We start from the raw sequence: 26,944 nt of genomic DNA, 5'->3' as shown, positions 1-26,944 counted from the left end.
GCAAACTTCTTGACTGCATGATTGCATACTGATAGAATAAATTAAGATTAGTTTTCTCAGCATAGTAAGCTTTAAAATCCCCTTGATTTTTTTTTTTTTTTAAGCTGATGTAGTTTGACTCAATCCAAATAAAGTTTTAAGAAGTGCCAGTACTTAATAAAAGTTTCCAGCTGTCTCAAAATCCAAATCTGGAGTCTCGATTAGATGTGAGTGCTTTGTTGCATATGAAGCTACCCCTGCCTTTGGCATGAAAAGCCCTAAGCTGATTACAGTTTTATGGTTCAGGCAGCATGGGTCAAAATATATATATGTATTGAGACTGATATAAATTGAGATTGTATTTAAGTCATTGACTCACAATCATTTGTAGATCTTTCCTGGCAATATCCGCTTTAAATTTGGAAATCTGCCCCATCTAAAGAGCATGTTAAAGTTGTATTATTATCTCAAAAGATTTTCCTTTTTGTCTAGCCTCAGGTTAAGGAAGAGGCTCTGACTTTATGCAAAGGGTATAATACAGTCACACAAATTTTCACAGCTACCACCAGGGAACTGAGATCACTTTCTTCAATTGCTTCCCGGTTTTCCTGCTGTATTCTAGAGGAGCTAGATTAACCAAAGAGATTGGTAAATTAAAATTTCATTTCCTCGGGTAGCTTCAATACTTTTTATTAGTTTAAACAATACTAAGATGTGAAGAAGTTACTGTTTTCCTAGAATACGATGTAGTGTTTCTGAATTACCTGTCCAGAAGAACTGGCTGTGGCAGAACAGAAAGCTTCTCTATACCCTGTTCCTGCAGGAAATGTGAGGGGAAAAGGAAATCTGATCACTGGGTTCAGGAAGCAGAGAGAAGGGACCCTTTCAAACCAGAAGGCTTAGTGCTGATAGCTAGTCACCGAGGAGAAGAGACAAGGACGATGGCTGTTTTCTGAAAATATAAGAAAGGAGGCAGCTAGGCCTTTCCTCGAAAAATGTATTATTGGAAGAAAATGTCTCAAGTGTTGAGATTTTACAACAATTAAATGCTATCTGAAAGTGAAGTATTCCACCTAAAAATATCTTCCAGGTCACCAGAAAGGCAGCATTTTTTGCCTTTTACTGATTTGCAATTATGTAATCATAGAATCATAGAATCTTTGGGTTGGAAGGGACCTTTAAAGGCCATCTAGTCCAACCCCCTGCAGTGAGCAGGGACATCTTCAACTAGACCAGGTTGCTCAGAGCCCCGTCCAGCCTGACCTTGAAGGTTTCCAGGGATGGGGCAGCTACCACCTCTCTGGGCAACCTGTGCCAGTGTTTCACCACCCTTGTTGTGAAAAATTTCTTCCTTCTATCTAGTCTAAATCTGCCCTCTTTTAGTTTAAAACCATTACCCCTTCTCCTATCACAACAGGCCCTGCTAAAAAGTCTGTCCCCATCTTTCTTAGAGCCCCCTCTAAGTACTGGCAGGCTGCAATAAGGTCTCCCTGGAGCCTTCTCTTCTCCAGGCTGAACAACCCCAACTCTCTCAGCCTGTCCTCACAGGAGAGGGGTTTCACCTCTCTGATCATTTTGGTGGCCCTCCCCCGGACCCTCTCCAACAGGTCCATGTCTTTCCTGTGCTGAGGGATCCAGAGCTGGACGCAGGACTCCAGGTGGGGTCTCACCAGAGCAGAGTAGAGGGGCAGAATCCCCTCCCTTGACCTGGTGGCCACACTGCTTTGGATGCAGCCCAGGATACAGTTGGCCTTCTAATAGCTTAAAAAAAAAAAACCTACTGGAGTAAAAAAAAGCCATTCTTTAAAATTCCCCTTATAGAGATGTTCTTTAAGGGTGTTTTCATGTGTCCATATGGTTATTTAAGGATTTTGTAAAACTTTTTAACTGTAGCCCAGTAATATGGCCTTGTTTACCATTCATTTGCTTGCAGTACGTGGTAAAACAGAATTCAAGTTGCATCAGACTATTTGTCACAGCTTCCTTTGACAACTTCAAAGTTAGATGTACCTCAAAACAAATTTCCAAGTCAGCAGGATGGAAGATATTTATGTGTGAAGAATGATGAAAAGGGGGAGTTTTATTGTAGTATTGTGTTGGCTGTGGTTTGTATCTGGTTTTGATTTTCTTAGTGTTTTATATTTGAATGCATTGGAAAGGGAAGATATATCAGTAGTGCATTGACAGTATGTTCAACTGGTTACAAAACACTGATAGAAGAAATTTTAGATCTTGACATTGGAAAGAAACTCTTTGTAGAAAGTAATTCTAATAAGAATTAGTCATGTGGGATTTTAACTTCTGCTTTTCTTCATCTAGAAGGATTGTGCAGTAATTTGACCCTTACCTCCCTGTTCTTTTGAAAGTTACTTCAGGACCTCATTTATACCACCTTGCGGTACATTGGTTTTAGTCAGAAGAGGGATTTTAGCAAAAATGGCAAAGGAATAAGCCAGAACCATCCCGGTTCTTAAGGAGAAGGCACGTATCTCTGAAACCTTGGTCCCCCCTGCAGACTTGGAAGGCAGAGGGGTGCTGGCTTTTTGCGCGGAGAGAGTCTGCTGGCTCTTTGCGTGGAGAATTTGCATCAGCTTCAGCAACTGCTCACATGGAGTAGGGCTGAGAACCACGACGAGAAATATTTCCAGTCTTTCTTGCAGCCTTTTACCACAGAGATCTTTATGTTTATTTGTTCTTTAATAGCTGAAGCGGACTGGGCACTGTCAGTTTAAATCTCAGTGAATGTTGTCTGCAAGAGAGAGAAAGATGGAGGAGGGGGTAAGGAAAAAAAGGAGAACAGTGAGTCGCCACAGTTTCACAGGGAAAATTGCCTAGTCTCTGTAACCTTATGTCTGGCTTTAGCCAGTGATAGCAGTCACTCATTTCAGGCACACTAAAAATAACAAGCAAGCAAAATAGGGAAGAAATGCAATTATAGATACCAGTCTGAGCTTTTTAATGATTTTAATAATAGGAGGTAATATAAGCATCTGTCTTCCAGATTTATGAAGCTCTGCTTTTTACGATACTTACGAGTTTCAATTCCAAAATTGCTATGTAATAGAAATAATATTTTGAAATGGCATATCCACCACATAGAAGTGCTAGCCTAAAGGAAAAATGGGAGGGCGATCTCAGAGTGTCCTGTAACATATCTGATGACAGAAGAATCAAGCAGCCTTTTTTTCTTAAAATTAACATCTTGTGCCTGCAGAAGATACTCAGTATAGGAATATTCTTCCAGTGCTTTTTGGTAATATTACATGTTAAAAGTTTCCTAATTTATTAACATTTCTCAGTGTATTTATAATGATGACATGAAGAAGGAAAGAAAAGGCAGAATGCACACACCTGGGTGAGGCCAGATTCCCTTCCTGAAACAAAAGTTCGATTTATTTACTTTGCTACTTTGACTTCTGTTATCAGTATTTGCTGGGGGGCAAATGGCTCTCCAGACATAGAATCATGATGGGGATGGTGAACCAGAGTAGCTTTGGGTGTAGAAGGACAGTGGTTGTTGGTGTGAGCCCCCTCCAGCCAGAGCAGGAGGAAGGGAAATGGTAATGCCCCGAGTACTGGAGATGAGCAAAGTCAGAGAGGAGTACATTGCTCTTAATGTAAGTACACAGCAAATCACTTCTAGCTAGATCAAATGGGTAGGAAGGCCAGCAGCCGAGACTTTCCCTGTAAAAATCTAGCTTGACATAAAGCAATAACGTAATACACTTTTGTTTGGAACACGCTCATTGTAATGTGCATACTCTGCTCTTTCACCTTTCTCTTGAGTGCCTTCTGCATAGTTTAGCTTAATTTGCTCTCCTCCTGCCTTTTATTTATTAGACAGATGTACATACGGATTAGGATACAAGTATGTTCTTGCTTGCCATTCTTCTCTTTTCTGTTTCTTATTCGTGCCAAAAAGTGAACAGTGGCCTTCTTCAGAAGAAGTGCTATACAGTGTGACTCCCCACCTCCCGGGGGATGGAAAAAACAAGTGGATCTTTTTATAATGTAAAGGGAACATACCTGCGGAGGTCCCTCTGCAAAACATCTGCCTGTGTTTCTGTCAGTGCCACTGTGTCCAGAGAAAAATAAGCATCTCACTCTTTGAATAAAACATACCCTTAAAAAGTAATGTTAATGTGCTGCTCAGCACTCTCACAGCTAATCTTCTTATGGAGATTGTGCTGAAACTAAGCTGAGGGCCAAAGTAAATCAGGCTTTCATTTTTAATGATTAATGTTTCTGGAACAGAATGTATCAATCCCAGACAGAAATCATAGCTGAGATGGAGATAAGGTCAAAAATATGTATTAGTAACACTAGGGAGGGTAATAGAATTGGTGGAATGCTTCTTCTAAAAAAAAAAAAAAAAACAACAACAAAACAAAACCCATAAATAAAAAAGATGCATTGAATTTGTAGGCTATGTTTGCACTTTATAAGCAATCAGACTGACAATTATGGAAACAAACAGCCCAGATACTTGAAAAACACTGTTTTACTTTGGGTACCTTCCATGTGGGGCATCTTACAACCCAGTGAAGAATTCCCCAGGCATTTGGGAACATAGCTTTAAATATTTTGCTAATTCCCTCTAAATGCCCTAATTTAAGAACACAACATATGCCATAATATTTTGATACACCCATTGCATTTAATGTAGTGTAACTGTCAAGATAGTTTTACACACCTGCTGTCACAGAGGTTGAAAGCCTTGAATGACAAACCATAATTGCATCTCCCTAATCTCCAGGATCTGGTATCAGGCAGCTACTGAAGAACTTTAAGCATTTATTCAAAGACTACTTGGCATTTGATTTTAGCGCTCTGTTAAACTGGAACTTGAAGTTGAAAATCCCCAGCTTAAAAAAGGGAATTAAAACAAGCACTTAAGTGTAGAGAAAAGGAATTGCCAAGAAGCTGACCTCTGCACTGAGAGAGAGCAGCCAGGACCTCCCTGTTCTGAACAGAGCTGGAAAAAGGAGAGAGAATCCTTCCTAGTGCTCTCAATTTCCACAGGGTAAAAAGTGGGCAAGCAACCGAATGACTCAAGGGAGAGAAACAGTATGGGTGAGGGGTAGTTTCAACTCATAATTTCTCTAAGAAAAATCAGGAAATTTTGATATACCCTACTAACAGGGACAGTCTGTTCTGTGTACAGTTAATTGAAAAAAAAAGGCAAGTTGATTGTCTAAGGAATTAATCCCTTATATGCTTTGTATTTTTATGCCCTCCTGTAATTACATAAACAGTACCATGGTTACCTCTTAACTCTTGTGATTCGACCATACTGTCCTTCCTAAATCTTGCTGTTTGTCCTTCTCCACCCTGTCCTTTGTTTCCTGTGGCAGACCGATGAAGAAGAGGATGCTGAGGTATGGTTCTCTGAAAGAGCATGTCATTCCTGTGTGCCCTGTGTGCTGTGATGTCTAATTTCTAACTCAGAGGACTGCTCACCTCCATCTGCTCAACTGGAACTATGAACCATGACATTTTTCTCATGGCTTTTTGGCTCAATCATGAGAATGCATTTTTACAGTCAGCTTTAACCATATACATACCTGTTCTCTCAAATAAGGATATCCTCATCTGAGACCTTAATAATTTCAAGTTTCCTCATTTCTTTTCCCTAACATCTGTTTACTAAACTGTAAAGTATCCCCACTACACAAAACATCAGTGATCTGAATGTTAATGGGGATCATCAGGGCTACAGATTACCATGATAATTTCATAGTCATTATTAAGCTAAGTCCAAATGGTATTATTTTACAAAGTGTGCAAAAACATCAGGATATACTGATGCAAAGCAAATTATAATGGTTCTCCTTGCTGTATGGATTGCAAATAAGATACTGCAGTCACCATAGAGGTGAGCCGTGGAGTAGTTCATGTATTTATCATAAAGTGCTCCTGAAGCTGATGTTGAAAACGAATAAAAGATTGAATAAATAATTTAAGAACTATAATGTGCTAGCTATATTCATAAGAAAACAATTTCTTGGTTTGAGGAGCATCTATTGTGCAATGAATTTTTTGTTCAGCATTAGAGCTTTCTTCAATTTGCTGAACATAAACAATGTGCCTTAATGCTCATTGTTTCATAATGGCAGTCATTTGCTCAAGAGGCTGGGATTTGGCCATTAATCTACAGCAACATCTGAAAATTAAGGAAGTGAAATACAACTTCTGGCTACAGGGCTTCTCCCCCAGTGATGATTTGTGCTGTATAGCTCGGGGCGCAGAAAGAAAGTTACATGAATTAGCCTGTTTATGCCAACATTTAACTAACCTGTGTAAATAGTAACTAAAAGTTACGGTAAGACTTTATCCTTTGTTTTTTTTCTGAGATGGGATTGATTAGCTTTACAACCCGTTGTGTATAAGAGAGTATTCGTAATGCAAAAATGGCATGCACTTTCATAGAAGTTTCTCTCTAATGTTTTTCTGTCTTTTAATTTCACACGTGAAACTCTAGCACTTGCGCGCTTTCCACATCAAAATGTTGCACGCTAATATTTTAACAAGAAAACAAACTTCTCGCTATCAAAAATAAATCTCACACTGGTATATTTAGCTCAGTGCCTCGTAGGGATTATTGTTTTGCTACTCAGTTAACTTGCTATCCGACCCCAAAAAGTCATTATGTTAAAACAGAATCATCCTGTCATTCTTCTCCAGATTTTTGATCAGATCTCCAGTCTTTGACAGCCCGAGGGATTCGATCAAAGCTCTGAAAGTAGGGCCCAGCCTTTTTTCCAGTTTACCATTCTCTGACAGAAGGGTTCTGCACGTTTGCACCCCTTTAACTGACTGGCTCAATACTATCAAGTGAATAATGAATGTTGTTTATTATGGAAAGGAAGAAGAGAATGCAGCACACCTTCTTTCATCTGTGCTGAATCGGTAGGAGCAAGAAGGAAAAAGAAAACATATTTCAGTTTCTGATGCTGGACCAATATGACTGAAAATACCGAGAGGTATTTCTTATCTGTTGATGCCTCTGTGCTGTTGACAGGGCCAGTATTTTCTGCAGCCAGGGCTGTATTTTAAATGGGCTGCAGCCTTTCTGTAGATAAGAGCAGTGGAGCAAATACCAACGTCGCAGCCCTTTGTAGGCAGAGGCTGGGAAGGGAGAGAGCCCAGAGATGCGAGCTCGTCTTCTCCTTCGAGAGTGTCCGTTGCTGCTGTTTTCATCCATTTCCAGGTGGCTGTTCTCGGAAACACGTGGCACTGCTGCATCCACGTCCCATGCATGCCCAGATAATGTAGCCACTCGTCTTAACGTAGTCATGGTGACAGGGAAATCACGGCAGCGGGGACGCAGAGGGCAGATTCCTAAATCTCTTGTAAGGTTTTGTTTGTTCCTCTGACTGCTGACTGCAGTTTTTGTGTTTTGGCCATGAAATAATTTGGCTGGGTGTTTTGGGACCAGGGATTTTTTCAGCGTTACTAGTAATGTATTTTAAGGTTAACTTGTAGGTATTTGTGTTTGAGGGCAGCTTGAGAGCTTTCTGTGCAGCAGTGCAGAGAGGCAAAGGTCTCTCTTCCTAGACTGCTCTCCTCGTTTTGCCTTGTTACTGGAAGGTGATTGAACAGAAAAAAAGCAGTTTCTTATTTGTGTCAGGTCTCGTGCTGTCCCCCTTGGTGTCGTACCTGACCCCAGGTCAGGCCCGGCCTGGGTCAAAGGTTTCAGAGCAAGTCTTTGCTTTGTACCTTAATGCTGTCAGACAGAAGGTCAAAATTATAAAGCTCGAGCTAATGCATCTGGTTTTCCTCTGGCAGTGCCTGCTCCCTGTCGTCGCCGTGTTTCCAGTTTATTTCTGCTCAGGGTGCATGCTCTGGGAGAGGAGCAGCTGTTGCCTGGCTCTTCTGGGAACAGCTGCACTCCAAACCAAGCCCGGCAGGACACTTTTCTCCTTGCAGCTCACAGTCGAGGCTCTGGCCTGTTCTCCATGCTGCTTTCTGTTCAAACAACAGATCCGTTTTCCTCCCACAGTCCGGCAAGTTCTCCAGCAGCTCGCCCCCCTGCCAGAGCCAGCCCCAGGGGCTGCAGTACGCCGAGGACGCCGCAGAGCACGAGAACATGAAGGCCGTGCTGAAGACCTCCTCCGTCGGTGGGGAAAGCACCGCGGCGCTGGGGGTCCGCACTCGAAGCCGGGCCAGCCGAGGTAGGTGCCAGCAGTTGCCTTTTGGCCATGTTTCTTGTGGCGCGGTAGCCGCATGGTGGCCGGAACGCGGGCCGTGGCCCCCTTGCGTAGCGCTCGCGGCAGAAGGGGTTGAAGGGGAAGGAGTGTTTCCACACTGGAGGTGATGATTTGGGGCACGGGGATGTAGGAGTATTTGCCTGAAGTTTTTTAACACATGGATCCCAGCCAGAGTAGTGCCAGGGGGGAGGTGGGTTAGAAGTGCAAGCCTACAGAAATTTGCACCTCTCCCCGCCTGCAGCCCCGTGAACATCGTTGCCCAGTAACATCCCAATTTTTATCCAATTCTCATCATGAAGGCAAAATGGGGCATCCATGATGTGGTTTTATTTTCAACACAAGCATGTAGAAAGTAGCAATACAAGTTGAAGTGAAAGGGCCTTGCAGCATTTTAGGAATGAGTGGGGAGGGGAAAAAGGGTAGGAAAAAGATGATGAATCTTTTTAACCACCGCCCTGCTTTACTGCAAAGGTAGTGGATTAAGTGGAGCTAGGAGCATAAAAAGCTGCTGTGGACAGCCCCACACCTCCTTGCTGTCCTGACAGATACCTCTTTCTCTGAGGTCCATGGTGCTCTGCTGTTTCCAAGTGTCAGCGCGGGTGATTTCCGAAAGCTGACAGGGAGGAAATGAGAACCTGACCCAACGTGCCGATTCCAACACCTGATACTCTGACAGAGAGCTCACTGGTACAACCGTTCTTGGCAATGAGATAGCCTTGTTTTTTGTCCAGGACATGATTCACTGATACACCTCTTCATTTAAGTAGCCACTAAACCACTTCCTTTATGCTAAATCATTTTACAGGCACTGGGTTCACCAGTTTGTTTTCTTTCGTCTTCCCCTCACCCCCTCCCATACATGTGATATGAGGAAGATGATTCTGGAGTAAAGGTGATGCACTGAAATTCAAGTCCTCAGTTTTCTGTTCTGGTATTTCTTTTCCCTTGCATCCGGGTATCTTACACTTTCTTGATTCTTTTTTGATACCGCTGATACCACACCCAGAGCATCCACCACTAGGTCTGTGTGTGTGTAGTTTATTAAGGCTTGAAACCATGATCCTGTCTGATTTAGAGGATCTCCAGAGAGATCCTGTTGGTTTCGCAGCCCAAATTTAAGAAGCAAGTCAACTAGCTAACTTACAAAGATGAAATAATTCAAGCTGCACTGCAACAAGCTGAACAGCTGAACTAATCCACTGAATGCTAACGAGCAGTGCCTCCTGATAATAGGAGTCAGCTTGCGTTCCCCTGAAGAAGGGCAGAGGCAGGGAAGGGTGAGCCAGGCAGAAGCTTGTCAGGAGCACTATTGTAATACAACTGCTCTTGACAAGAGCCAGGGGAGAAGCAGCAGAGCAAAGTGCTAACCAAAGCTCTTGTTTATTGACATCGGGGATGTGATACAGAGTGGCCTCGCTAGTGAATTTTTAGCTGCTTGCAATTCTACCACACCCACTCTTTTGCAAAGCTTTCTGTCAGTGTTCATGCTGCATACTAGCCTTCACATTATTTAAACACTAAAAGCACATAGAACTAGCGGAGTGGAGGAACCCAAAGATGTGTCTGACAGAGCTCTGTGGAGTAAGGAGTGCCAGAGCCTTGGGTTCGGAGACATGGCTCACTTGTTTGTTTGTGGTTTTAACCAAAATTGCTTATTTAGCTTTTCAGCTTGCCAGTGACTCTTCCTTTTCTGCTCATAACAGAGCACATGCAGTTGTGCCAGGACACATACAGCTTTGTGATGAGAAGGTGAATTCTTCATTGTGAAAGGGACAACTAGACATGTCGAATGACATTTTTTGCCCTTTTCATGTCTTCTTTGCACTAGGTTCTGATACAGATGCTTGGAAATAGATTGTTTCTCCTTTTGGTACAAAGGACATGTCTTGCTGATTCATGCCGGTTTCTAACATGTGCCATGACATCTAGTCTCTGTGTAACAGGAGCAGAGGCAAACATGGTCACACAACACTCCAGCAGTCCTTGGCTCATAGACAGTCTCGAGCAGACATTTGCCAGTTGTATGGTCAAGGATAAGACTCTGAGGCTGAAGGGAACAGAAAGTTATAATTGCATTTGAGCTCTCGGGTCTCTGCTGATACAGCAGAGAGTCTAGGCTCTAGGGTATTATTTAGAAATATTCTCCATTAGGCAGTCTTATACTTCAGCCAATTTGAAGTAGCAATGACTGAGCTGCTTGCTGCAATTCCCAAAAAACTTAACTGCAAAACCAAAGTGACGCAAAAGACTTCTAACTTCTTTTCCCTCAATTCATTCACTGGAATTTTCCAGGCCGTATCGGTTCCTGGAACGCTGGCAATGACGATTCACCTAACGCAACGGATGACGCAGCAGATGAGATCATGGATCGCATTGTAAAGTCTGCCACCCAAGTGCCAAGCCAGCGAGCAGTGCCTAGAGAGAGGAAGCGGTCACGAGCAAATAGGAAGTCATGTGAGTATATGGCTATTAAATTTCTTAAAATAAGCAAATGTGGAAATATTTATGTGTATTGGTGTAGGAACCAGGCTTAGTAGGCAGACATGCATTGGTAGCACAGAGTAGCTTGACTGCTATTCCTCTTACTATTGTTTAAACAAGGTATGCAGTGGATGACTGTTTTCCACAGAATTTGAAGTGTCCTTAGCAGTAACAGAAGAAGAATATTTCATGGTACATTAGAGCTTCTCTGATGATGGTACTTATTCATAACTAGAGAAGTCAGATCAAGACCTCAAATGGAGACTGTGAAGGTAGTGTGAACTGGCATGAAGATTAATAGTTGTATCTATAGCTGTATTTATTCATAAAGCAAAAAGTAGTTTGAGAGATTTCACTTCTTAAAATCTTTCTTTCTTGTGCTGCGTACCATCCTTCCACAGCCCTGAAAACAAAATGTCTTCTGCTGCTTGGCTACAAAGTGGCTATAGAGGAGCTTAACTTCCACTAAGAAGAAAAGGTAGCACATTTATAAGGTGGTCTTTCAATGGTATAGTGTGGCGTCAGGGCTGAACTGTGGCACTCAAGTTTGAGCAATTTGATTTTGTGCTTTAGTAAATACAATGCTTAAGAGGTGATGACTGTTCTAGTTCTTTTTTTCCTTATGTTCAGAGACTACTGTGATTACTGTGAGAAGGATAAGTACCCAAAGAACGTAAGATTTTAGTGTTTACTGTCGTTCACCATATGTGGCTTTTTGACTACCTTTCCATCCATCTTTTTAGCATTTCTGGGAAGTTAGGACAAAGAGGAGACAACAACAGTGAGTGAAAAATCACACGAATTTTTGTTTTTTGTAGAATTGTCTAACATAGTGGGTGATCAAAAACATTTGGTATAAGCAGTGATTGCTATAAACTAGCATGTGCCAAAAGCATATTCACTTTCCACAACATGCTGAGAAAGGAACTTCTGCATGTGGCAAGAGCAAGAACAAAGCGGACACTCTGGTTAGATGGGCCAGACTTTCAGCGAAGAAAATAAGCTGACACTGGATTGTCTGTCTTACTTTGTCATATGCTGTGCCATACCCCTTTGTGGCATCACCTTCTGCTGCTACCCACTTACCCACGCAGTTCTGGTGTTCTGCACGTGCTGACTGCCCTAGTTGGCTTGTGCATAGCAAATAAACTTCCTGTATGTTTGCATATTTCCATAGTTTATCCTGTGCTAAAATATTTCCTCTGTTAGCAACACTATCTTCATGCACACACACCAAAAAGTCTTATTTCTGCTTTTTACCAGGTACCTTTTTCCCAAGGCAGAAGAAAAAAAAAAAGGATAATGATAATAAAAATAAAACATATTTTTCCATGGAGTTGGCTTTTATATTCAGTAAAAACATTAACAGGGATTAAGCATTGAGTAAATGTTTAGGCTGGGACTGATTTCCATTGTAATTAATCATGCTATAATCCAGCTCTTTTGCTTGTTTGTTCTTCAAGATCTGGATGAGACTCTTAAGTGGATTAAAAGGCAGTTTCAAAACAAACATAAAGTTCAGTAGTTTAGTGTTCCTTTCAGCTGACGTGTGCTGAAAGAAAGCATGAAAGGAGAATATCTTAACTAAACTATTTCACTCTGATAGAGAGTCAGTATACCTGAATGATGAATAGATGAAGTAGTTTAGCTCTAAAATATTCTCAGCTGGACTGGTAAAGGCACCTGCAGGAAATGAGCAAAGACCAGCCCTTGTCAATGCATGATGTGAGTTAAACGAGCAGAAAATCTTCCAGGTAGAAATGGAACACAGGTTGTCCATGAACAAAAGTAGCTTTCTGCGAGAAAGTAGATCATAGGCATACTCCAATGATTTAGATTAGCAGATGCTATGATATTTGTTAACTGCAGAGGAAAGAGACCCTATTATCTGATGGGTTTGATTCACCACCTGCAATCTTCAGGCTCCCATACACATCCTTTGGCTTTTGCTCTGAGCTTGGTGTTCAATCTATTCGTGGACATCAAAGCAAAATTCAGTTGAAAGGAATTATTTTCACTGTCCATCACATTGCATGTCTCATTGTTTTCAGTGCAGAACTAGAAATCAGCATTCTGGCTCACATAGCATTCGGCAAAGTTTTTACTGAACCTGAGTGGAGATCTGTGTTTGTAGAAAAATTATAAGCCCAAAAGATTTATATGCAATTGCACTGTAAACATTTTCTGTGGTTCAAGTAGAAGGTTCTCATGGGTGAGGGATTTTTTTGTCATTAAAAGAACAGAAAAATGTGACGTAAAAAGCAAATGATACTCAAGTCATTTATAACTAGGGGAAAACAGAAGCAGATATATGAAAAAGGTTAAGTTAAATTCAAGAAATTGTTGTAATGGGAAAGTGAGACAATTTGACATGTTCATTTGAACCATTTTACCTTTTGTAACTGTTGGGCAGCGTGACTGTATCTGGTATGCAGAGAGCTTAGTTAGATCTTAATGACATGGAAGAGTTTGAACTCTCGGAGCAATCAGAACCATAAATTGGGAGGAGGAATAAGGCAGTGAGTCATCCAACAAAAGACAGATAGAAATGTCTGTATCTGTTGGTTGAAGAAATGAAGGGTCACTGATAAATCCAGATATGACTGAAGCCAACGGAGACCTAATAGGAAGGAATTTATTCAGTGGGAGCTGAAATGGACTGCAGAAAGCTAAGGTACATGGTAAGTGCATAACGACTGAGCTCCTGTGATGATCTGCAGAGAGAGAATTTAATTCTGTGCTAGACCTTTACGCAGTGGAGGTCTTTAGAGATAAAATTTGACATTTAGAAGTACAGTAACCAACTAGAAGTCAGTGCCTCATGATGGGTGTTCAGTGACCTGCCTATGGGAGTAGTGTTACATATGAGAAAACACGTATGTATTCGTTCATTAAAAGCCTCATCAGAAAGCCATACGATTGAATGAGTCACAGAATCTGAAATGCTCTGTCACCCCTCGAGGTGGTTCTTCTAAGACAGCTTCAAGGCAATTTGCCATGGGAAGCTTCAGCTGGTTTTCCTCTCTGATGTCTTTATTCTTTGTGTAAACAACAGATCCCAGCCTCTAGTGATATCACTTCTACATATCTTAAAAGCATAAAAGCCAAATTAGGTTGAAAATACACTGTTTCCATTCTTGAAGACTAAGGGCAGCTTTCTGTGAGAAAGGTTTTTATAACATTATGGGGAGCTGTTAAACTTAACAAAGAAATAAAAAGTAATATAATTAGGATTGTCTGGTTCTCCCATAAGGTTAGGATGACCTTCACAAACAATGCCATAACAAACAGTGAGTGCAAAGGAAAATTGGGATAAGGAAGTTTCAAGAATCACTCTGATAGTACAAATTCAAATTAATACAATTGCTAAAGTTAATTTTAGCAGCTTACAAAACAGTATTACAGGCATTGCACCGGTGGATTTGGGGGAATAAAAATGAAAGTCTGTATGAGATACTACTGAGACTTCAGAAAACAGTCAAGAAAGGAGATTATTTAATACAAAAAGAGCTGAATTTAAAAAATAAAAAATACAAGGTAGATGACCAGAGTTTGCTGTGAAGATTATAAGAAGTGAGGTAAGAGGAACAATACAAAAGAAACAAAAGAAGAAAAAAGAAACAAAAAGAACAAAACAAAAGAGGTATATAAGGAACAATAGCACTGCGTAGAAAATCCTGTTACTGAGAGTTTCACACCATGATGAACCAGCCTGTGCCAATTGCTTCCACTTGGGGAAGAAATAAAATAGGTCTTTTAGCCACAGCAGCTTTGAGGCAACAGAAGACTCTTAAAGACTAGCCATGTCATCCGTAAGAGAAAAACTTTACTTAAGTACATTAAAATAACCCCCTAAAACTCCATGATAGACAAATAGGAAATTAACACTCTTTTCCTTCTTGTCCTGGCTGTTTATCTAAAGCATCTATCCCCCAACATATCATAGAATCATTAAGGTGGGAAAAGACCTTTAAGATCATCAAGTCCAACCATCAACCCAACACCACCATGCCCACTAAACCATGTCCTGAAGTGAAATAAAATCATTCTCTCAGGATTAGACTCTTACAGAGGTGCTGTCTCTGTGTTGGTCCCATTGAACTGAGCAATCTGTCTCAGGAGTTTGATATAATTCCTGAGTCAGTATCACAACAATTATGCTCCAGTCTAATAGTCACAAATCAATGTACAGACGGTATTTGCACTAATTCTGGCATACGCAGAGTAATACTTGCAAATGTTGAGCCAAGCAGGGCTGATTTCTCACCTCTGTGAATGTCCATGGCAAGGATTTGAAAAAGGACCAAGAGAAAGTCCTAAGGATTCATTACCTTGTTCAAATGCTAATTAAGCCCCAGGGGAGCAAAATCAGACCAGATGACTAGCAATTAGGCAATTAGGCTAAAATATGAACCTGCAAGTTTCTCCCTTCTTCTTTATGAATTGTTAGTATTAGCCACCTTCATACTCAAAAATGTGTCTCCTGGCTCCCTAAACTCAAGGCAGTGGTCAAAGAGTGGGGATCCCAACACAGTCTTGCCAACAAATAATTTCAGATAACTGTGCCAAGAAAATAGCTCTTTAATGATGGCTTGACTATAGAGCACTGTTTGCATCTGGATCTTCAGCTGACCCGGAATGGTCAACCATAATGTAAGGCCCAGGTGTGAGTAATGTTTGATGGTGAGCAGCCCAGGATGTATTGGATTCATCTGAAGGGTGTTGCAGAGCAAAAGGCTTGTTTTCCCCTACACTGTTTTATCCCAGAGCATCTCTTTGTGGGTGTGCTCTTATTTCTCTTAGATTTTATTAAAATTAAAAATCTGCTTTAGATTTGAGTTAGAGAAATAGGTTTGAAGCAGATAATAATTGAATCAGAATTTAATTCAATATTCAAATAAGATAACTTGATCAAAATTATTTGTGATGTTTCAAAAAGAGAGAGGAGAGACATGATAATGCCTTGTTCTTTTATTAAGCTTTGGAAACACATTAGCCTAATAATATACCCTGTGACTGACCTTTGAGATATGGAAACATCTCATAAGGATTTATTGATTTATTTGCATAATGATTTGCGGGAGTAAGAAAATCTTACAGTAATTATGCAGAAATGGATGTGAGGCACCACTGAAGTAATCTGTCAGACTCACAAGAGTGGACTATGGAGGAGATAAGAATAGAGTCGAGATTACCTGAATCCTAGACAAATAAACTCAGGGCTGGTGGATTCAACTTAACTGTAGAACATCCCAGGTCAGGTATTTCATACTAAATTCCACCTTCAGTAAAAGTGAAATAGGAGTTAGCACACTGTCATCAGGTGCCAAAATGTGAGAAAGAGCTCTGCCAAAGGACTGGGCTTGGAGACAAGCTTTAGACAAGTTTTAGTAACACATGCAGCGCTGCTTTGGAATAAACATGTTTGTAAGCAAACAAAACACTAGGTAGGAAACTATTTGAATCCAGAGGTGCATAATTTTTGTTTGGCATTCATAGGGTGCTTCAGTTAACAACTTCTTTTCTTTGGTTTTTTGTTACTTTTCATTTTCATGTCTCTCCACTTACTTTTTCTGGCTATGAAAAGATACAGAAGTGCCAAAATACCAGGAGGGAGACTGTTCTTCTGGTATTTATAGCCTGACTAAAAGCAGGAGTTAATGGAAATTATGCTTTTAAAAAAATAAAAACCTTACAAGCAGAAAGTCTATATAAAATGCTTTAAAGGCAAGCAACTTCACTTAGAATTTGCAACTAATTATTTAGGATGTGAGTAACTGGATCCTATCAGGAGTTAGAGGAGGGGGCAGAGTAATTTAGTGATGCACGTTTAGCAACAGTTCTTTGCATTTAGAAAAAGTAAATGTTTCACAGATGGTATTCAGTATCAAAGTCTATTTGTCCTCACAAAATGTACTGAGCCTTCAGAAGGTCAATACCCAGTTAATAAAAATCTAATTATTGAATGAAAACAGAACGTGAGATAAAGCACTTAAACCTCTGGCAGCTGGAAGGTTATCTCCATTAGATGCCAAGATAGCTAGTGTCTTTTGGATGCCTTTTAAGTAATACATTCTCTCATCCTTAGGATGGCAAGGTCTTTGCAAAAATGGCAGAACTAAGCTCCGTGATCTACAATAAATAAAAATACAAACAGTAAAGAAAAATTATTAATAATAGTTAATGAGTTAATAATAATTACAGTTGACACAGTAAGCTGTAGAAATTGATGTACTGGATCAGGGTGAGGCCCGTGTAGTCCCATATCTCGCCTCTGCCAGATGCCAGCAGCAACAGCTGTAGAACGAACAGGAGAGGTAGGATAAGTTGACTCACCTACAGGTCTCCTCATGGGTTTTAACAGCTGTAAATCAGTGTGTGTATTTGAAGCATGAGGCTGAATAGCTGGTTCTGGTTTTTGTTTTGTTTTGTTTTTAGTTTAGTTTAGAGTTGATGAGGTATATAAATGTGATTGGTTGATATTAATGCCATTTCTAAGTATGTATTTATTTATGTTCAGTTTCTTTCTGCTTTACAATGTGCATTACCATTATTTTTATAGCTTTCTTTTAAAGTAACTGATCTTGACAGATAGGTAGGCATTTTGCATTTTAACTGTTAAAATGTATAGTAACTATGTATATTGTTGGCAGTTTCTGTGAGTTTCAAACTGGTATCTTTCATATCTGAAGTTTTATTCAGGAGCATTAGCCTGGTCCTAGCACTGTGAAAGTGAAATTCCCATCCTTCTGTACAGTGCTACATTATGTACCCTTCAAAACAAAAGGGTTTTTGAAAGCCTGGTTTAAAAATCTGGTTAAAATTGCTTGTAAAAGAAGCTTAAATTCATTTTCCAGCTGGTGTTTTAGAGAAATCTATGAGTCATTTCTGTAATGTATTTTATTCTGATACAAGTTATTTGTTTTGGGGTCTCAAACCCCAAATTTGCTTGTATCCTCCAACTTTCTTCTTGATATAGCTTTATCTTTTTTATATAAGGAAATTCAGATATAAAATTAAACCAGCCTGCACCACTAAGCACATTCCTTAGCTTTGCATCAGATTCCACTACCAGTATTCAGAGATACAGTGGAATGTAGTATTTGCTTAAAATTGAGCAGCATTGTTTTAGTACAGTAACAGAAAACAAAAATTAGAGAAGTTGTTGCATTGATCTGGGAAGTCAGAATTAAATATGTGATTTTTACAAAAAAAAAGACATCTTTTGTCCCTATTTCAGTTTACAGGGAGAAGACGGAGATGTTGAACACTACACAGGCATTCACATGCTCATGTATGTTACATTACCCAAGCAGAGAGGACGTGATGTAGGTACAAGGAGAAAACTGCTGCTATAATGGGTTGTCCCTAGTGATTTTAGAGTGGCTGTCACCTCATGTGATTAAATGCCCCCCCAGACGTGCTGCTCTGTGGAGGAAGAGGTGGCCACTGCTCAGACTTAGGTCTTAGCAAAGAGTACGTCATGGTAGCAGATGAAGCCTGTGTCCCAGCAGGATCCTACAGCAGAGGGAGACCATGGCATGTCCTCATGCTGTGTCGCCAGCAATGGGAGAACCAAAAAGAGGGGAGTGCTCTGCAGCTTCCCATGGGTGTCTAGACAAGGCATTACAGGTGCTGGAATTTCTCTGGCCATCTCTTCTTGGCCAAGTGGCACTTTCTTCATTACAGGAAAGAACAAGTTGAAGGTAATATGGGGGAAACGGGCAGGAGGTGAGCAGCTGGTAAAAAGCAAGTGATGTCAGTATCTGTAGGAAATAAAGGTGTTCACGTTCCTAGGTCACAGAAGACAGGTATTGACATTTTCTGTAGAAATACTTTTGTTGTGATATACACTTCTGGTACTTTTTCAGCTGGAGTTCTGTAGAAAAAACTAATTTTACTTCATTTGTTTGCATCTTACAAGAGATACAAATAGCTGTTTTCACTTCTGCCAGTTTGCCATTCACTGCATCAGTGAATTCATTTACATTACCCTCTGTTTTCATTTTAGTTGGCATATTTTAAAGGTATATTTCAAAGCTTTTGAAATCTTGTCACAGGATTCATTCCCAAACTCGGGATACATAAGTTGTGAGTATTAAAAAAATATGTATAGTTGAGTTACACACTGTTAGCCCTAAGTTGACAGGATATGTATTTTGTTTGGTTTCTCTCCGTATTAAAGTGACTTTCAAGTTTACCCCAGGTCAGCAATATACTCCTTATTTACATCATCCTTCCTTTCTGAATGATGATGATCATTTTCAGCATCGGAGTAAGAAATCAGCAGCAGTGAGTTGCTGGCTTGACAAGATCACAGAGTTGTTATGGACAGCACTTCATGTGAGAACGAGAAACGACAGAGAAGTACAGGGTTGCTTTTCAAGTTGCCTTACAAAAGTAGTGGAGTAACAAAAGGGACCTCCTATGTGGCTTTCCAGGAGAGCATCGCGATATCCCAGCTGCCAAAGAGAGCCCTCTGCTGCCATGAAGGAGTTCAGCACAAGGATCTGTGAAGGCAGGAATTTGGCTACGCTTGGTTGCGAGTGTCAAATGTGTTTGGAGGGAAGACTGTCTTAGAAGATGAACAAAAATGTTTCACGCAGAGCTACTTTGAATTTATCTTGCCCCAGCACTATGTCAAAAAAAAAAATATATATGTGTATATATGACTTTCTTTAGGCAGAATAACACCACCTGATTAGCATAATTACATGATTGTTTTGATCATAGTTATTTTTAATCTGATGGGTTTATAGAGATGATGCCTTTTACTGTTTTATTTCCCACCGTGGATTCCTAATGGGGATAATTAATTTGCATTCCACAGAACCCAGGCGGTCAAACATGGTCACACTTCGCTGCCAAGTCACTCTCCAACAGGCAGCTCTGTGCTCCTAAGCCTGAGCTACCCACTTGTCAAAAGTCTATCATCTAATAATAGATCACTTCAAAATAGACTTGAAGTCATTTTAAAATTTCAAATGGAATGTAAAGGCTGCATGCCCAAAACACTTGTGTTAGGTGGCTTACTTTCCATATCCCATCTCCTGCCTTTTTTTTGTCCTGTGCATTGTTGATATATAGTCTGGTCTTGAAAATAGTATATAGTGCTTAAATGCAGACTCCATTGTAGACAAGCTCTACGCTCTCGACGTCTTGCCTATTAATGGTGGAATCACTTCTGACTGGTAAAGTTAAGTGGAAGAAATGACAAAAGGGATAGCAGCAGGATTGCTTTTAGTAGTAACTTTTTACAGTGGCATTCACAGAAGTCCGAAAACCTAGGGGCGTTTTGTCATGGAAGGTTTTCAAGGAAGGATTTATGTCCTTCTTTTCTGCTTTACTGTTGGGATTATGCAAATGATGATCTGTGAAACACGTAAAGTCAGAAACCTACTTAATTCAACTTTAACAGTTTCACCTACATGTTAAATATTACTTTAAAACAATGTCGTCTTCATGCAGCCTAGATTCTCTAAAGCAAAGTTCCTTTTTGCCCCCTATAACGTAAGCCACCTGGAGACAAAACACAATTTAAGATTTCCTTGCAAAATGCCACTTTGTCCTTTTCCACTCCTAGACTGCTCTTCATGTTACAGCCACCATAAAGTACACCAGGAAATGGTTGTGAACTACAGAATTTCTTGTTCGGAGGGACTTGTGCCATCTATGAAGTGCTGACAAGACTCAAAGCAAAGCTGCAGGGCAATAATAATACGTCATAATATGTTGTTTCCTGCAGCTTTCTACGTGGCTGACCCAGACAAAGACCACATTTCAGTTGGCTGTACTTCTTCAGTGAAGTGCATGACAAAATCCAAAAATTTACCTACAAATATCTGTAAGAAAATCTCTACACATAAGGTTTTAGTATTTTTATTAAGCGTTTAGGCCTGCTTATAGTAAGCAATGATACATTCATAATTAAACATAAGTGTAGCTTATACAGATAGTGACATAAAAATACACAAATGCAGAACAGGATTAAAATAAGAGAATATGAGCAAGACTGTCTGGATTGGACTTTTGAGTTGCATATTGCCATTGCTGGACTCATTGGAGTAAAGTCCAAGAGAATACGTCAAGTGTAAATATAAGTGAAAATAGACTGTGTGCGCAAGCTGGGTGTGGGTAGCTAACAGAAAATAAAACAACGGTACATGAAATGAAATGAGATGATGGAGATGGCCTGTATTGCCTCGTATACCCTGCCCTTCCTGCTGTCCTCGCTGTGTAATTTACAGCCACCTGGAATTTCTTTGTTCCAAATCAGCAACTACCAGCTGCAATACCTTTGCAGCTGCGACCAAAAGAAAGTTATATGGCTACCACATCTTTTTGCAATCGGAACGACACTAATTCTGTGACTTCTTGAGCAGAAGAATCGTCACATCTATTCTGCATTTCAAGAGACTCATCCATACAAATGTACACACACGTGCTAAAAGCCATTGCAAATGGAAGAATAAATGGTGTCAGCCAGACTGATCTTTACTGATCTGCTTGTTGCATCTTGTTAAAAAAAAAATGTAGAGGGAGGGGAAATTAGGAATGCTATTTGCTCTTTATAATACCAAGCAAACCCTAGATAATTATGTTCTCTGACAAAGCTACACTTAGGAAATTACTCTTTATTAAAACATTCCCAGTGTACTGTCAGGGCTACGTATCTGTGTAGATTTCAACCCAACAGGCAGAGTCAAATTCATCGAGTTCATCATAAGCACGCTGCATTCTGCCAGGATATCAAATAAAATTCTAGATTTCCTGATTAATAAAGAATATCATGCCCTCTGACCCCAGAAAAACAACATTTAGTTTCTTGGTTATGGGATCTCAGCAGGCCTTGCTTGTCACAAAAGTAAAAGTTATTTTCTCTCTATGTTATGTTTCTTTAGCAAATGTTTTAAAAACTGCTTAAAGAACCTAAAAGGTCATTTGAAAGTCTTATTTTTATTGTCACTGCCTCCAAACTACATTCCATAACTCAGTTTAATGTGAACTGCAGCAGGCCAAGAGTTTTACAAGCCAAGATATTATGTCTAGTCCAGTTAAAGACATGACAGAGTTCAGTGAAGAGGGGAGAGGGAAGATCTAGTTTGAGAAATGTAATTTTGCAATGCCTATAAAACATGGAAGGAAAATATCTCTCTGCATTCAATTTTGATGACTGAATGTGTTCATGGCCTTTCCTAAGGTAGAGGAACCCTACCAAGCGCTTTATGAGGAAACAGACAAATGTCTGAGGACATCTGTTTAACAGCATGTCAAAACAAGGTTCACTCACCTCCCAGAGTAGTCTGGGCTCCTTTAGGTAACTCAACTTTCTCCTGGCTTCATCACCCGCAAGCCTCCATAGTCCACCAGCCAGTGTAGAGAATAGTGGTGCAGGAACTCGCTCTTGTGTTACAGCTGATACCGCATCCATACGTGGTACCTTCAGACGAGGAAATGTCCTGGAAGTAATTGGCACTTACTAGATATAATTTTCATATAAAGAGACCCTTTATCAGTCCACTTTCATCTCCCTAAGTACAAAATACTTCAAACTACAAGTGGATTCATCTTTGTCAGACTGGTCTGTTGCATTGTAGCAGCAAGAATTCACTCATTCTTTTGAGTCTCGATTATGATTCTGTCAGAAATTATCATTCCAGTTGCCTGCCTGATGGCGGACCGCATTAATCTTGCTGGTAGTCACAGTACTTCGCAGTATTTGGCCCCACACGCTTAGTTTATACAAGTCAGCAGCCATCAGTGTTTATGGGAACCATTCTGCCACTAGAAAGATTCTTTACCTTTTTGCTTTTTATTAACCATTTTCTTGACAATCTCATTATGACTGCCAAAGTCGTACATTGTTTGGAGCTCTTTCCTCCTGACTGCTGGCTTTCAAAGCTTAGGACACTGGATATCTTAAATCCAAGTATATAAAATATATATGTAATAGCTATAATTCTCTGTGTTATAGGAGAGCTGAGATAAGTTAGAACAATCAACTGAGGGATGCAAAGAGATTGTTTTGTTTAATTACAGCTGCGTATGCCCCAGCAATTCACTGAGTATTGTCATTACTACTTGTTTTGCAGTGGCACAAAAAGTGCAAACCCGGGGTTGGCCTCCCCGTGTTGGCCTTGTGTGAGTCATACAGCAAACCCAGAACAGGGCACTTGCCCTTGTCACATGCTGCATGCAGTATTTCTTTTTTTCAGTCATCTGAGGGTTATACAAGAGGTCATCAGACTAAGACTTTAGTATCTTTGATAGGTGAGATCTGAAGATTTTCTGGAGAAAAATCTTGCTTATGTAAAGAGGATTCCTTAGGTTTCTTCCTTGTTTTTCCATGAAGATGGTTTCTACCATGGTATTTTTACCTCTGATTATGACTTCTGAATATAACCTCCTGTAATTTTCTTCAAAGAGACCTATATGTTATTGTAAATCCATTTGGCTTTTCCTAGTAAACTACTAATCCTGTAACTCAGGCTGATGGAGGAATTTAAACAACTGTATTCCGCTTGGTGGAAGTTACAGAGGTACATGTTGCCCTTTCAGTTGTTAGGCAGAGTCTCAGCCCCAGTTATGTGTGCCATGGCAATTGTACTGACCTAAAGAAGGTTATTCCAGATTTACATTGTCATAAATAAGACCAGAGTTTTGCTTATTCTGGTACATGACTAGTACTGGCAGAGTGCCTCAGTTCCTATTAAATATTTACAAACAGGAAGAACAATTGCTTGTCCCCTTACTCTTCCTGACTTACCGTCTGACAAGAAAAACAGTAGTTAGTGTGCTCAGTTTGCGAATGTGAGTGAGTGAGTGTGGTCTGAGTGAGTTGGGGATGTGCGTGAGAGCAATCAAGGATACGTTTGGTTTGACACTCCTGCAAAAGTGTCTAAAATGTGGAAATTTGTTCTGCATCCAGTTTTCCAGTTCACTTTTGCCTTCAGTGGGAAGATGTAATGTCATCTAGACAGTCATCCTGTGAAAGTTTAGTCTCCTGTATGCATATTTTTTCTCTGATGATTGACAGTTTCCTTGGTTCAACAGTACAGCTGCTGTGGATAATTCATGTCCACAGAGGAGGAATACTCTCTTAGGGAGCAGTGTCCAATCCCACTTTGAATCTAGTGACAGAGACTTTTGTCTGGTCTCTGATAAGCTCTTCTGAAAATCAATGTACATTAGTCTATGTTAACATGACTTTACTATTCGGTGGCCAAGCTAGCTATGGTCTGCGTTTGGCAGCATGTTATAGAGGGTACAGAAAAAACACATGTTTCAGGGGAGAGGCAGTGGAGGCAGCTAAGCAGGTGAACTGCACAAGGAAATTGCTTTTAATGAGGCAGCAATGTTTCTACTGCAGCTTTCTTGGTTTTGTTCTTTCACTCCTGATACACTTCATTTTGATACAGAAATAAGCATTGGGTGATTCACTGAGACCTTAAGACCCTAAGGTATTTATTTGTCACCGTGGATGTTTGGATATCAAATTTGAGATGTATAAAAGGGCGCCAGTGATGAAGCCTGACTCAGAAGTCTGTGTTGGGTAGTCTGCACCATGGAGACCAGAGCATTTTTTGAAGTGTGTTGCTCTTCTGCTAGTCTTTCTTAATCTTAGCTTTATCAGTTGCATTTAACCTTGTACTGCTTTAAGCCAAGCATTGTTAAACTTGGCAGATGTTGCTGATGAGTACTGTAGGAAAAAGTGCCTATCATAAACTGTTGCTATGCAAACTGCTAGTGGTTTTTAGTAAGTATGCAAATACTGTAGGAGAACAGAGTGAGCCTTGAAGAAAAACTTTCAAGGAAGGGTTTGATAGTGGAGGAACAATTCACATGTGGCACTTTTGGCTCATTTGATGAACCTCAGTAACTGACGAAAGCTATCAAACATAGATCACATTCATCCTACCTGCATGGTATCAAATGTTCACCTATGCCATATTTTCCCTTTTTCTTATCTCCTTGTTTTCTATACCGATCCATTCCCTCCTCTTCACCCTTGAATGTGACCACCCAGTTTCAGTTAGATGGACTGAATATCTCAGTAAGTTAGAAGTCTTAATTGTGCTAGATGATAGTGATGCAAGAAGTCCTTAACCACTGTCTGCAATTGGTTTCTCTAACAGTTCCCTCTAGACTTCATTATTTTGGGGCTCTGAATATATTTTGTTCAACATAAAGTCATTGTTTATGCTTTGCATGCAGCTTAAACTTCTGAATGTGCATTTTGTACTTGAGGAATATCAAAGTGTGGAGTGAACACCCCATTTGTGCCTTGAACTAAAGCCCATCCAGCTGAAGATCATGGCAGTAAAACTAGCAGGACACTAATGCTCAGTGTGTGCAGCCACATGGTCACTTGTTTCTGAATAAAAAAGGCAATCACAGATTTTAAAAGTTTTATGTCGGGGCTGGTGTTCAGAACACTTCATAGAAAATTAAGAAACAAGATTTTGGCCTAGATTTCTCATTTAAATTCAGCTAAAATGCTGCAGACTGCTCATGGCAAAGCTAATGCAAATGGGGCTAGGATGGGGGAACATTACAGAAGAAACGAGACTTGTTGAAGACAGTAGTTCTAATTACTTGAATTGACTATAAAATAGTTGCATTTTTAATGTTTTAACTTTTTGGTTGGGTTTTTTTTTTTTACACCTTTAAAGAGTCACATAGGATTAAATAGTGATAAATTCAATTGAGCCCTACAAGGATCCAAAAGCTCTTTAAAAAAAAACTTTATGAAACTGTAAAATAATAGGGCAGATGATACTTTCTATGGACTGAAAATCAACTGGTACAATTTCAGAGAAAAAAAGTCTTAAAATGCTGTGGTATTTTTTCTTAAAAGTTTTTGTTGACTAGATGTCAAATGACAAATGTCTTTTTTTGCCTGACTGTTCGGAGTTGCTGGGTACTTAATGCTCCCATTGATTTGGCATAGGGCATTACTCAGTATTTCTGAGACCCTTAGTACATAGCAATTTTTTATTTGACTCAGCTTGCATGTTAACAGGACGTTTTTTTCAGCTGAAAGTCTTGTGTAATTATCACTTCTAATTGTTTGCATTTTCTCTGTGTGTTTGTTTTGGGTTTTTTTTTTGCCTGCTTTTGGAATTTATGACCATCCAGTGAGAAGGACACTAAAGAGCGGACTGACACCAGAAGAAGCCAAAGCACTGGGCCTCATCAGCACCTCTGAGATGCAGGTTTGACGTCCCAGAGGTGGCAAGAAGAAGAGCCGTTCATCTGAAGCACACAGGCTGACAACCCTTCGGTGTGGCATTGACCTGCCAGCCTCCTCTGCTGCTCCCAACATCCCGTCCTCTGTTAGTTCGATTTTAATAAGCAACAAACAGTGAAACCCCACAGCCAGGGCAGAAGGGTGTGTCACAGCTCCGCACGACGTCCAGACAGTAACTGAGGAAGTGTTTGAGTGCTTGTAGGTGAAAGCATATGGCTGCTGCTTCTCATGGTGTGTTGATGTGGGTAGGAGGAGGCTCTCTCCGAGTTACCTGTCATTATGTGAGCTGTGTTTACGTTGGCTTTCCTTGTGCCCTGTTTTAGTCATTGTAAATGTGTGCATTTTGTCAATGTAAGGAACAGTCCTTAAAGAGGCAAAATAACTCCAGTTACAGCAACCCCAATTTTCCTGAAGCAGATTCATTAAGCAAAGATGCACAGTCTGTGCAACCTTGTGGTTTGTTGGGTTTTTTTAATTATTTTGCCACCAAAGAATGTAAAAATGTACGTGTACCTTTGTATATGTACAGAATGAATGTGTGGAGATGTATCTATACACATACAGTCATGATGTGAAATCATGCTCCTGCTCAAGCTGGCTGGACCATGATTTTCACTCTGGGGCCTTACCGTTCCACCTGGACTGGAGGAAAATAATATCTTTTTGTGGGAACTCAGTGTTGTTCGATGAGATTCACCCTGTGGGGCAGGAGATGGCCTACAATACAAGTGGATAGTTTAGAATCCTGAATTCACGTGTATTAACACACTCATACTGTACATAGCGGCATGCACATAGAGGAGAGGACACAGAATACCTCCCTCTTGTTGAGCTATGGCTGTACTGTGCATTTGTACAGTTTCAAAGAGATCTATGCCAACAATTTTACATACTCGATAAATGCATTCAGATGCTAAGATCAAGAAGTTTTGTTCACTTGCCTGTGCCCTTCATGCTGCTTTTCTCTGCTGCAAGATAATGTGGTGGTGATTTTATTTCAAATTAATGGATCTGAATATGAAAT

The 26,944-nt window shown here is 40.2% G+C and overlaps 1 protein-coding gene across 1 annotated transcript in view; it reads left to right on the top strand.

The window, feature by feature from the left end:
- Positions 1–26,583, top strand: part of FHOD3 (formin homology 2 domain containing 3) — a gene marked incomplete at its 5' end in the record, with an annotated part of 80,675 nt that extends 54,092 nt beyond the window's left edge. Inside the window, 4 exons of the mRNA XM_010289996.1 lie at positions 5,334–5,357; positions 7,982–8,153; positions 10,482–10,643; positions 25,809–26,583. Of these exons, the coding sequence (XP_010288298.1) occupies positions 5,334–5,357; positions 7,982–8,153; positions 10,482–10,643; positions 25,809–25,891 (441 nt within the window). The remainder of the gene's footprint in view (positions 1–5,333; positions 5,358–7,981; positions 8,154–10,481; positions 10,644–25,808) is intronic.
- Between the last annotated feature and the right edge of the window lie 361 nt (positions 26,584–26,944).

This window comes from Phaethon lepturus, unplaced genomic scaffold (assembly GCF_000687285.1).
Source record: "Phaethon lepturus isolate BGI_N335 unplaced genomic scaffold, ASM68728v1 scaffold20056, whole genome shotgun sequence".
Taxonomy (NCBI): Eukaryota; Metazoa; Chordata; class Aves; order Phaethontiformes; family Phaethontidae; genus Phaethon; species Phaethon lepturus.
The sequence above is the reverse complement of the archived record's forward strand: the minus strand, read 5'-3'. Positions and strand labels throughout refer to the sequence as shown.